The sequence below is a fragment of the Phaenicophaeus curvirostris genome, chromosome 6 (genome assembly GCF_032191515.1).
Source record: "Phaenicophaeus curvirostris isolate KB17595 chromosome 6, BPBGC_Pcur_1.0, whole genome shotgun sequence".
Classification (NCBI taxonomy): Eukaryota; Metazoa; Chordata; class Aves; order Cuculiformes; family Cuculidae; genus Phaenicophaeus; species Phaenicophaeus curvirostris.
The window spans coordinates 21,019,220-21,033,044 of NC_091397.1; the positions used below are offsets into that span (position 1 = coordinate 21,019,220).

Here is a 13,825-nt window from a genome sequence, read left to right on the forward strand (position 1 = left end):
CAAAGCATAGAGTGGAAGGTGGAGCTGCAGTGCAGCGATAAATCCCCTCTGTATAACTTGTCAGAACTGCTGGACTGCGCTCAGTAAATGTGGCAAGTGGAAAATACTTCCCTTAGATCCCATTTGAAGCCTGACCAAACAGCCTGCATTTACAGTCACAACCCTGACTCTGAGATCAGGAGGAAGGACACTCTCCTAGTAAAATCCGACCTAGGTGAGAGAAGGCAGTGGACATAGAGACCAGAACTTGAGAAATACTAGTTCCACAGCTGGAAGTATAAATCAAAATACTTTTAGAAACCTCTTCTCTGGCAAATAAAGGCATGAAAAAACACATGGCTAAACCAATAAAAGTACAAAGTAGTCACTGAATGATTGTATCATATACCCACAAGACCTCAGATGTCTCTTCCAGGTTACTGGCACTTTCTTTCACAAGTTAGACACTATGAGATCGTTCAGGAATGGCTGAAAATGGCATAAGACTGACCAATATTCAAAGAGGAAGATAAATTATGTGTATCAATTATGAGTTAGGGACTTCTACTATTTATTAATGCCTATCTATTCCCTTAAATCAGTAATAATACTCAAATAACACAACTGTAAATTACAAAAGAATCTGTCCTTGAATATTCTCAGTTATGTACAGATGGGATGACAGTGAGAAAGAGCTGCAAGTAACATTTTACACAGAATTTGTTTGAACAGTTACAGCATTTAAACCAGCTATGTTTAAACTCTTTAACACTACTTGAATAAGAGTCAGCTGCAAGAGAAAAAAATACCTCCAAAACTGATTACATTGAATCTCATGACTCCTATGAATACTCCGTCTCTCACTACTCAGAAGGAATAAGTTTCAGAATTGCTGTATTTACCATGTGATGTTACAAAAATTTCTATCTATATTAGAAAGAATGCTATAGTGAGCTGAAGATGACATGATGATTAAAAGACTGTATTGATGTCTTAAACTGCCTTCTACACACCTTTGAGCCTCCACTGGAAAGGTCGATAGGAAAATGAGAATTAAGTTTGATGGAAGAGAAAGATGCCAACAAAGTCTTTAACCACTCAGTATCTCAAAGAAACATAGTTTAAAATAGTCAGTTTTCCCCTTTCTTCTGTGTTACAGTCATGTTTGCCCTCCAACAATGAAAGAAAAAGATGAAAAATATACATATACGTCAGCATATGTGGTTGGAGGTGAGATTCTATAAGTAAAAACAATTGCATTTGGAACCTGTGCCTCTAATGTAACTTGTACTGTTAATCCCTCTTAACATGATTGAGTGGTTCTGTTACTTTTTTTCTAGTCAGTATGAGAGAAAAAAGCATATTTTATTGTTTATCATCATTTGCCATTAGTCCAATCCAGCACAATAATTTATTTCCCAAGTAATAATAGCTCTATTAACTGTATATTGATTCAGTATGTATTCATGTTTAGCAGCACTCTTTCAGTTAAGCAAATAGGAGCACACAGCTTAGCAAGTGACTAAACAAGCAAAGAGCAGAAAAGGCTATTGTTGGAAAGAGAGCCCTGATTAAGTAATTTTATCCCAGTTCATAGGAACCTGTTTTTTAAAAGATATTGCTCAAGTCACTAGGTCTAGTGATTTTATGAAAGGTGACCACCTCAAGCAATTCTGCCTTCAGTATAACCAGTTAATTTCTCCATTGCTGCTATTTTTCAGTTTTCAGATAAGCGACCTTTCTAGCATAAATTTATTTCTAGCATAAATTTATTCAGCTATACTGATTTATATGCAAGCTTTGCCATTCAGCTTTCCTCTGCTCAAAAGGAAGGTAAGGGAAAACCACAAGAAAGCACAATCAGAAATCTAGCCCAATAGTAGTTGAAAACTTCGTGTTTACCTCACCCAAAACTTCATCTGCAAGTCCGACAGAAAGTGAATACTTCCTTATACTAATCATAATTTGAAGCCTAGCTACACATCATAAACAACTTCAAAATACATAATAATAATTTTATACCTTCTGTCATCGAAAAAATGGTGAGAAAGTCTTTTCCTGTGGCATTTCTGCTTTGCAATAAACTAGGTCTCACTGATTGGAAGCTGGGCACACAAATACAAGATTTTTTTTTTTTAAATCTAAAATAGATCTCTGAGTCTTTCCATGTTCATAAATCAGTAGATCATGTTTTGCATGCACTCAAATACTGCATAATAGCCTGGCTATCCAAGTTCTCCAATAAGCAATTTCAGCTCTTAGAAACCTTTATGTCCACTAAAAAGCAAATTTTCTCTCAAAACTCAGACAGAAGGAAATAATTGCAGTAGGGCTGGTTATAGCAGCCTTACTACTTTATCTTCATGACTGGAATAGTATTTTGACCAATGTATAGCACCTACTTGGAAGTCATCCTCTTGGGCATTTACATTTGGATGTATCTGTACATCTCCTACAAGTCACTACACAGAATCACATAAGCCTCCTTCACAGAAATTGATTTCAAAGGGAGTAAGTTGTAGGATGTGTATGAATCGATCTCTGTCCCTGCCTGGCACAACAGAACAGCAATAGCTCTGCTGTAGAAAGGATCCTTTCCTCCTTGTATGAAGAGAGAGGCAAGATTTTTGCTTAAGACAGTATTTATAAAGGATTTGTTATCTCACTGCAAAAATGCTAAGAATAACAATAATATTTCCCTCTTAAATAGTGAAACTTTATATGACATCAGCTACTGCTTATTACTGATCACTAGACAAACTAATTTATTATCTATTATCCTACTTCGATTTTACATATCCCACTAAACATTTTTTATAGGAATTACAAATAAGAGATAAGTAGGCTTAAAACCTCATAATCAAAAGGAAAGGACAGTGGAGATACAACTCCTGGTATGGTGGACAAGCTGTGTCTCAAGAAATAGATAATTTTTACTTGATAGCTGGCTATTAAATGGTCATGGTTAATTTCTGCTTATGAATGACACATCTCTGTTTTCAAAAAATTCCAAGAGATATTTGCTAATGGAAAACTATTCAGTCAAATTTAGATGCAAAGATTTATTCTAAGTAAGCATTTAGTTTTCATTTTCTTCTTTCATCTAGAACTGAAGACTATAAAATTTTAAACATCATTATTTTTCAGCCTATCTCTCTGTTGTCTTTCCCCCTAGGTTAAAATATCTTGTTATTTCCATTCTTATCTTTGGTACACATGAACAGAAAAATAAATAATGCTTACAATTAAACTGTTTTAATTAACTGATTAATTATATGAATTATGCATAGCAATAATAATTATGTATCTCAATTTTTTTTCACTAAACATCTTGGACTAATTCATACTCTTTTTCAGAATCTAAACTTTCAATCATTTTTGTTGGTCCTTATTCTACGATCATTTACCACAGTCGAAAACCAGCATCTCAGCATCCAGTTTCATTCAGTTCTCTGGGTAGCTATTGCATACTTAGCATGGAAGTATGTTATTAGAACTCTTCAGAAAACTAGGATTATTCTTATGAGAAAAATTACATTAATATTGTGGGTCTCATTCACTGAAATTGATAGCAATTTTCTTCTGACACCTCATCTTAATGTGTCTTCCCCAAATTCATTGCATGCAACAGGCTGTTTTTTGTAGAAAATAATTTTTCAAGACATTTTTCATCTTGTTAATAAAAGAATTTTTTATATCATATCTTTAAATGTTTTTGTCTTCTCTGTCTAGTTACACAATTTGCTTCAGGTGATATTCAATGAAATATGTGCTTGTAAACACTAATGTGCTACAAATGTAAGCACATACTCAACTGGAGAAAAGACATTGAATAAAAAAAAAAGAGTGTAGAATTTGAGCTGTAGAATTATGGAAACTACTTCATCTGTTTGTAAAATGATTCCATTTTTTTCTTACAACTCCATTTAATTGCAAATAGCTCCCAAAACCCAGATGATAAACAGAAACCTGGAAAATATCATATCCTATACAACCGTAGTAATCTGTGAGAAGACAGACATTTGACTACTGTTATGCTAGCAGCACACCTCGTAACTTAATTCAGTTATGGAATGACATTTAATACAAATAGTAGTTTGGAAACGTCTCTGTCAAACAAGGCATATTCTCATCTTCAACAGAATGTGTAAACAATGCTTTGCATTTGCTCAAGCTGAACTATAAAAGCATTGAAATATAAAGCTTTATGTAGCCAATGCACAAAGAATTTTATCAAGATAAAAATCTTTAACTAGGTGTATGTTGAAAATGGCAGTCCTCCATAAAACAAGCAGAATGTTAGTCCATCATTTCAATTACACCTAAGTCATTAAAAAACCAAAGGAACACAAACACATGCACTAAACAAGAAGGGATATTTGAAGGCCAGCTATTTATTTCTAATCTTTTAATTTCGGGTATTTTGAAGACATTATTCTGACCTTTCAAATTTTCATCTGAAGCTGACTTCGTAGCAGCCATCAACTTTTCAACCTCTTCTGTGAAATCTTTACACAATAATAATGGAGGTGTTAGTTTCCATAGTATTACCTATCAGAGATGATTCAGTGTGACTCTGATGTCTTGAATCTAAATCAGTGTCTCCTTAATGCCTCACTCTCGAATATTTGCAATATCTAGGTGCACAATAGTTCTACTGCAATTCCATATGCAAAAATGGCAATGATCTAGTCTGAGTAGAGGTGAAAAAGGGAGAGGATGAGGGACTGAGATGACACTTTGTGAAAGCAGGTGAAAGAAACAAAAGAATTTAAAATGAAGAAGATTTAGAATAGAACAGAAAGATCTGATGAAGATCTGAAACACTCATATCTTCCAGCACTCTGAGGCTGTCAACCTAGCTACTGATCACTTGGCAGTCATTTCTGCTTTAGTTAGCAGCAAGACAACTAAAAAAATATTTCTGATAAAGTAAATCTAAACCTAGGAAAAGAATGACACCTGTAAGAAGTGACAAAAATAAAACTATATCAAAAAGAAATCAAAAGCAAAATCTTACATGGCATTTGGCTCACAAATTGACAAATACCTTTATGTTCACAGGTAGGCAAGCTAAGTGTCTAAGTTGCAATTGAAACTGATGGGAATCTTGGTAACTGTTTTTGGATTTCAAAGAGTGATCACATTGTGCTAAAATAGAACCTAGTGTTTGATTTGGTTCACCACACACATAGCTTTTAAAAATGTGTAAGACATCATTCTTTGTCACCAGCTGATAGCCCTGAAGGGCATATACTTTCCATTCATCCTGTTACCATCAGGATTGTGGGGATTCCTTAGACACTTGCCTGCATCACAAATCACAATAGATGTCTTTATGTGTGCGACTCAGTTTTGCTGAGTGGCTAGGTGGCAAGAGAGTAATATAGAACATCTGCTATAAATGGAGTTTAGATTCCTGATACATCTTCTGTAAGATATACACCTAGATATACATGACATCTGATTCAAGTCTTAATGTGGAGATAAAATTAGCATTTGCTTTGCCTAAGGGTTCAGTGTGCACAATAAGATGGCTTTATTTATCTCTCTTCTCCCCTAAACTTTATTTTTCGGATATCCAAAAATGCAGCATAGAAATATTAAAGGATAAAAGAGTCTTTGATTTCTCCATTTCACTGATATCTTCCCTCTCAGGACTAGCTGAAGAGGAAAATCTAGTGGTTTTTCCCCTGTGCTCGGTGAAGACTATGCAGCCTCAGTCAATAACCTCCCATAATTTTTTCTTGAGGACAACTTCTGTCCTTACTGGTGACACAACTTTGCTTGTATTCTGCATAGCTGGAAGTTTCCAGAGATCAGAAAAGAACTTCTTTAAAATTTCCATTTCTCCAAGCTCTTGCTCTTGTGTGATGCACGTGAGGTGATATGACTTTTGAGCATAAACCAAATGTGGTCCTTCACTGCTTAGGAATCCTTTATACATTTTGAGAGTTAACAGTCTTTTTACCACTTGTTTGTTTAATAACTTTGTTTATCCTACCACTAAACAGCAATCCAGGCACTGCTTGTGATAGTTAGGTATCTTGTGAAAGCTACAATACTATTCTACTTGGGAGGCATATCCTGTTGAAAAGTTTGGGAACACAATAAACCACAGAATGAAAATGGAGCTGTGCAGTGAGTTGCCTCAAATCCTCCTTGATATAAATAACAAAATTTAAACTGAGCTTTCAAATAAAATTTACAAATATGCTAAATAACATTTTTGCTTTATATAATGTACACCATATTGAAAATATAGACACTGTAACTAGGAAAGTAAAATAATGCCCAAAGTGACTCTTGATAAGTATATGCTGAAAAGCCACTTCAAGTTCAGCTTGCATCCTATAGTCGTAGAGCGAAAGTAAGCACAGAGGTGCTTGCAGTCTTAACCACACATGCAAATTTTTTTCCAGGATTTCTAGACAATTCAGATGCCCAGCAGAGAGGTACTGAGCTAGAGAGAAAATAGGACTTGATAATGTGGAATATAACTTTTTTTCAGATCACTTTTGCTGTTGCGAGACTTAATTTAAAATGCCACATACTGCAACATTATTACTCTACTTTTAGATGCGTGAGAAAAAAGTAATAGTCCTATAGTCCTATTAGTTTTTCCAACAGTCCTAGCTACCACCAAACAAAAAGAAGGGCAGATATTTCTAATTAAACTGATAAAACACAATAATTATATTTGCACTGACTTGGAATTTAGCTGGAGTAAGCCTCTTAGAATTAGGAAGTACAACATAAAAATCAGGCTGTATATTTTGTCTCCTTCATTGACAATAAAAGGATAATTATCTTCATAACAGCTAGGTAATATATATAGAAGTTGAACTCAAGTCACCTGTATGCATGACTGCCGTTATGTCCACCCGCTAAATTAATCTACTTACTCTACAGCATTTCCACCATTTTTCTGAAAAGTATGGAATGATTATATCTTGTGCCAGAAAGGATAGAGTAAAAACTAAACTTGTCAATTTATTATTTTTAGAAGTCTAGGTTATAGCCATGTAACCATTTTTCCATACTATTACATAGGTGAAAATAAAATAGACGCTTACATGAAATTTCATTCCAAATACATCTGAGAGTCTGTTTCTGTTTAAGTACTAATTTCGCTATCTGCTGTATGTGATTACAGCAACTACGTAGGTGTATTTATCTTCCAAAAGTGCAGGGGCACATCAGAAATTAAAAAGACTCTTCAGGGGCCCGGGGTTTTGGTTGTTTTGTTTTTGGTTTTTTTTGTAATTGTTAGTTTTGTCTATTTGCTTGTTTTTTCCCGAACCCATTTAAAGTGCTTTAGACATTCTACTAAATTTGTTTCACATCCTCTTATCTCAGACAATAGCCAGTGCTGGTTGCTTCAAAGGAAGATGTATATGCTTTTTTACTCAATTAGTTGTGCATAAGGAGACATTTTTTCCACTCTTCAGTAGGAGATCACATGCACTGAAGCATAAAATGTGATTGTTCTTGTAATTATTTATTAGTTAGAATAACTGCCAAGGTTATTTGTATTTATATGTCTATAAATTTTTATATATCTAATTATATCTGCAAAAAATGATATACACACTATCCTTCCATCTTTAGAGTACACTTCTACATTTTGAGTAATATTCCAAACAAAAACCTTCCAGTAAACCTGATTTGCTGACTCTTCTCTTCTTTTGCTTTTATTTATTCTAATTTTAGTTATGTTGTTAAATTCTACATTTTTTGTGAGAATGTATGCCTGTGAATTAGCCATTTGTACTAAAATTTTTCAAAAGTCGGTCTGAGGAACAAGCAAGCAAAAAAGCAACCACAAACCAAAATATATTCTGAGGCTCTATTTTTTAATACTTATTCATAAAAGACCAATGAAGTTCATGACTAATGAGTTAAGAAATTCTGTTAATGATATGAAATTATTCTGGGTGATATGAGCTAGCATGAACTATGAAAAACGGGAGTAGTATTTTTGTGAAAATGAAATTGCTGAAGTGACTGTACTCAGAACTTGTTATGCACTGGGAAGACTTCCTCACATCAGTCACTGTCACTCACATCACACAGGGGGAGTTAGTGAGCAGCTGCAATGCTTCTTAGCTACTCTCTGGGGTTAAACCACAACAATATGCCATAAAAGTTACAAACTAAGCTTTTCAAACTATGAGAAATAATGGAACTTTATTTGGGCGAAGAGAAGGGGAGGAAAACACAATGACAGTTACAATTCACTGTGCTATTCTGAGTACTTGAAATGTAGGAAACATTCCATGCAAATCCAGAGAAAAGGAAAAAATGCCCCAATAAAGTAGACTAAGTAAATTCAGTAAGCATCAGTATCAATTCTGCGTTGTCATGTAATGAGAATAGACCTCAAAAGCTGCCTCTATGCTGCATTATGTTCTCATCCTCAGAAATGTAAAAAAAAAAAAAAAAAAGTGTTTCAGTTTTAATTAAACTCTCCTTTGTCTCTACATGTAAGCAGAGAAGTCTACGACTCCAGAGTTTTGCAGCTGATCATCCTGCTGATTCTGGCTGACTATAGTTTATCAAGCCACCTCATGAAGGACTTTTTCCGATCTCCAGAACACCATGATTCAGAAAATTTCTGTAGGCAGGAGTGATTTCGTACTCAGGTATCCAAGCCCACATTTCAAGCAATGATCCAAAGAGATACCAATGTTAAATAATAGCTATAAGTTGGAATCCTCAGTGAGTAATGTAAACTCTTATCCAGGACAAATGAAAATGGTTGATACAGAAAAGATGGTTCACTATAAGGATGGATTTACACCATTATCTTAAAGTCCTGTGAATCTACAAAGTTCACAAAATACATCTCGGAAAGGATGCACCAAGAAATCAGTCTGCTGGCTTTTTCCTGAGATTTTAGTAGCTTTTTTATTACACACATCAGAAAAGTGTTTTGGAACATTGTTTACTATCAAAACCAAAGCTTTTAAAGTTTCTTACATTGCCACAGGGACATGCATCTACTATTACGAGTCTGAAGACATTAAAAATAAAAGAAGCAGAAATCTCTGCTAGTGTTCCTCTTGGGGTAATGTTCATATAAAGTTGAACTTTAAAATACCAATCTCATTTGCAATAAATTTCTGTGACTGTTTTGACAGAAGTAGAAAGCCAATACTACACACTGTAACTGGAAACTTATCAGAGATATGTCTGGAAAACATTGCCCATATCTTTCCTGCTTATCTTGTGTACAAAGTACAGTGTAATACCTTAGGTTTAATGCAGTCTTATCAGTGTTATTTCCCAGTGCCTGAGTGGTGCTTAACGATATCCTGAAGGGGAAGGCTACTCATTAGTAACAGTAACAAAGCAAGGCATCTCACAAATTAATGATCCATTCTCCCAATAGTCCTTGACATGGGGAAATATTAACTTTGTTTTATTGATCAGAAAGACAGAGAAGTGAGATAAAATGACTTGTTGCAACCATGCAGGAAGTTTGTACTAGACCCAGAATCATAATGCATCTCCTAAATTCCAGTTTAGGGGTTTACATTTCAGTAGCTCTGGTGATAAACGTAGAAGGAGGAAAGAGATTTGTCTTGTTCTGTCACAAAGAATTTCTTCTGCATCACGTGTGCCTAAGAAGATGTTAGTAATGAACAACATCAGTGCTTTCAGGAGCAGCTCTTACCTTTGGGTTATTTGGTTTCATCCCCATCAGAACTTCATTATTTTCGGTAAAATCTGGGGGCTCTTATTTCCCTTGTGCAGTAAGTGAGAATGGTGTAAATAATAGCACCAACACTGGCACCACACCACACTGAAAAAAGTTAGATATGGTGCCTTAACAGCATCAGGAAGAACTCCCACTAGCTAAAAAGCATTAAAGCCTGCTGGCCTTACAACAATCTGTTTCTATTGACTCTGCATTATTTTTAGTTCTTTTTTTTACAATCACTATATTTTGCATCTATTGATAAATAATTCCCACTGAATTAAGCAGGATATTGTCTAAGAATACATGGCTGGACAATAAGTCTCACAAATTTATGTGTTGAATCAGTATCCAAAGAATTATTTAATAAAATAATTTTATCAGAATTTCAAAGAGATACTTGAAAGCACAGTAGCTTCATCCTGTCTTTAGCAAACTATGTATTCTATTTCTCTTTTGAAGGAGAGACAAAGAAATTAAAGCAGTGGTGCTACCCATTCTTTCCAGATATACAGACATGGACTGTTTTTCCATAATAAGAAAATACCTGTTGGGGGCAGAGTTGTGGATTCTGCTGGTAAAAACTCCTGGGATGGTAAGCACTCCCTGGAAAATGTGAGGTCATCAAGTGCAATGCCATCTTTAGGACCTTGTCCAGCTACCCCTTCAAAGACAACTTGGAAATCTTCATCTCCATCTCCAGCCAGAATCAATGCTTTGCGCTGCCAGGAATTTCCCTGGTTTCCAGTAAGATTAAGGAGAATTTTTTCATGATTTGCCTTAGTCCTCTGGTAGACAATCAATGATCCAATGTGAGCTCCATACATGTGGTAATAGAAAATTATCTGTAAGCAAGAACAATAGCATCAAGTATACAAGAGGGGACTTCAGAAACATTCTGCCGTTGTATTTACCTTAATTATTAAATTTAGCATCGTTAGTAGCAGACAGATCAATTTTACTGATTCAAAAACAATTTAATTAAAACCTGCACAAAAAGACTTACTAGTGAAAATTTTGAAACTATTCCATAAGCCAAACTTTGAAGCCAACGTTACAATAATATGACAGATGATCTTGCATCCTTTTGAGTAACTTATGCATGTAAATATACAAGAATGAACAAGAATGAGTAGTAGTATTGACAATATGGGAAGTGACTTAGGTTTACTGAAAACTTTTCTGGTTCTAAATGTCTTTGTGGATAGATTACAGGAGTCTAATTAGAAAATAATTTTCTCTAACCCAATATGGGAGCAAAACTTCTACGTGGACTGCAGAAATGGTGAAAAATAATGAATATCATGATAAATGTAAAGTTATGGCCCTTTTCAAGGTTTCTAGATATATTATATAGTGGTAATGTCATCTTAATTTTGATTATGCACAAATTTAACTATAAGCAAGCATCCAAGTCCTTTCAGGACTGGGGCCCTGCATTACTGAGGCTTGAATTATAATCCATCTGAAGTTCTCATTCCCATACTTAATTTGCTTTGCATTAGAACATAGACTAGCTTTCTAGGCTTAGTTCTTTAAGATTCTCTGGATCATGTCATTCATCACTTGGCTACTTAATCTTTTCAGATCTATCCTGAAGAACTTATAGATATTTGAAAACTAAAAGAATTATAACAATTGATTCTGTTTGTAACTACTTTTCTGATACTGAAATAAAATTGGAAAGGCTGAAATGCAAAAATACAATATTTGCTATAATAATCAAACAACTCCCCAGCCCTCTGTCTACTATGCAAACTATAAATAAATTGCTGATATTAATGACATCTTTCTTATTTTTAAGAAAAACTCTTTTACTTAATTCTTAGATTCCCTCAAAATCCAGATGTATATCATGTGCTTTTGGTTACTTACTGCAACTAGATTTAAGATTTTTTTTCCCAACAACATCTTTTTTGGCATCATAGTCTGCAATAGGACTGCTTCAACACTGGTACTAAGGAGCAGCTTTCAGGCTGGTATAGCTACATAATATCCTGCAGTGAATATTAATCCAAATAAGGTATGTAAGATTTTTTTAAGTATTTTTGACATGATTCCTTTATTATTCACAATAGTATACATAGATTTAATGGTTTTCTTATGGGCTGACATTTCCAGATAGTATAACTATTTATCACTGATGCCATGATGCAGAATTCTCCCTTTTCATTCCCAGATTAATTTTGGCAAAGTCTCACTTCCTTTCTGATTAGACTATTTCCTTTGGATTTCTATTTTTTTGGAAGAACCAACTTGTTTTGTGGAAGTCTTATATACAAAAAAGCCCCATTTTTATTTCTTGTATCTCCCTTTGTACTTGCTGATGCATATTTCTTTTCTCTGCATAACACCCTTGTTCCATTGATGTAAAAGTACACTTTTCATTGATCTGAATGGACCTAAGATCCCAAACAAATCTGTTCTAATATATGATGTAGCATTATGAGGAACGGCTGAGAGAGCTGCAGTTGCTTAGCCTGGAGAAGAGGAGGCTGAGGGGAGACCTTATTGCTCTCTACAACTACCTGAAAGGAGGTTGTGGAGAGGAGGGTGCTGGCCTCATCTCCTGAGTGACAGGGGACAGGACAAGAGGAAATGGCCTCAAGCTCCACCAGGGGAGGTTCAGGCTGAACATTAGGAAAAAAAATTTCACAGAAAGGGTCATTGGGCACTGGCACAGGCTGCCCAGGGAGGTGGTTGAGTCACCTTCCCTGGAGGTGTTTAAGGCACGGGTAGATGAGGTGCTGAGAGGCATGGTTTAGTGTTTGATAGGAATGGTGGGACTCGATGATCTCGTGGGTCTCTTCCAACCTGGTGATTCTATGATTTTCGTCTCTAATAACCCACAGAAAGGAGTAAAATACTTTAAGGAACCACACGATGCATTAAGATGAAGTTATGGATCTTTAGGTAGTTTTTTAATTAGTCCAATTTTGTTTACAAGAAATTTCACATCCTTTGGTGCATTGCCTAAATGGAAGTTTCAGAACTGGTCAAAATCTTCAAAAAGTTCATGAATATACAACACCATGGATGTAGAAGTTTTGTCTGTAGAAGATGCATACACCTGCTGTTTTTTGTAAATAATTTTCAATGTGGCAAAATTAGTTGTGTCCAATAGTTGTTTTTCAAGTATTGAATTGCATTTATTTTGAACATCATAAATATTCAAATGTGAACTTGCTATTCTCAGTTATTCTACATTTCTATACATATATGTTTTATTTTTCATAGATAGAAGTTAAATAATGGATGTGTTATTTTTTAAAGCATCAAAACTACATAAGTTTGAGGAACAGATATTTTTAAATATGGTGCTAGAGTAAGAAGCAAATATATCCAAGATTGTGTGAGCAGATTTTTTTAAAATATATATGTATTTTAGGCAAGATAGAAAATAAACTTAGCAAACATGAGATCATGGATCAGATTTTGCAGCTATTTTATAAGGACTTGATTAAGTTTTGCTACTGACATTGAAATTAGTTAAGCTTTGCCTGGATCATAAAATCAAGTCATTTATGTTGAATACTTCCTGACTTTCTTATCTATAAAGAGTTTTGGGAGTTTTCAAATAGTCAGAAGAATATCAATCAAATGAATTGCTTAGAAATCTCAAGCATGAGAAACACACTCCAAGTTTCAGACAAACTTTAATGAGTTTTGGTTTTCCTCCTGAGTAGCATGACGCCAATGAACCTTGAAGCAAATGACACTTTGAACAGCGATGCCGTCTGCATGTACAGTAAAACTTTTTAGGACTATTTCAGTTTAAGACAATCTTCATTTTATGAGCATAGTGCAGTGATCACATGATTAGTTCAAATCAAATCTTTTTTAAAAAATTACTCCACCATATTTATCCTCTTGGAATCACTAGGTAATAGATAATAATACAATAAAGGTGAATTTGCAAAATGAGATTATTGAGGACAAAATTCTAATGTAAAATGATTACATATCCTGTCAATAATATCCAATAATATTTTACATTTTCTGTAAGTGTAAAGACACTGGATTGGAAGGGACCATGAGGGTAATCTAGCCCAACCCCTCTGCAGTGAGTGGGAGTATGTTATAGTTCTACGCTACTCAGGGCAAGTGTGACATAAGATTTATTCTAAACCAGGCGCTGCATTG

General features: G+C 34.7%; 1 protein-coding gene across 1 annotated transcript in view; it reads right to left on the reverse strand.

The window, feature by feature from the left end:
- Positions 1–13,825, reverse strand: part of MALRD1 (MAM and LDL receptor class A domain containing 1) — a 240,693-nt gene that overhangs the window by 125,935 nt on the left and 100,933 nt on the right. Inside the window, exon 25 of the mRNA XM_069860437.1 lies at positions 10,230–10,527. Coding sequence (XP_069716538.1) covers positions 10,230–10,527 — 298 coding nt within the window. The remainder of the gene's footprint in view (positions 1–10,229; positions 10,528–13,825) is intronic.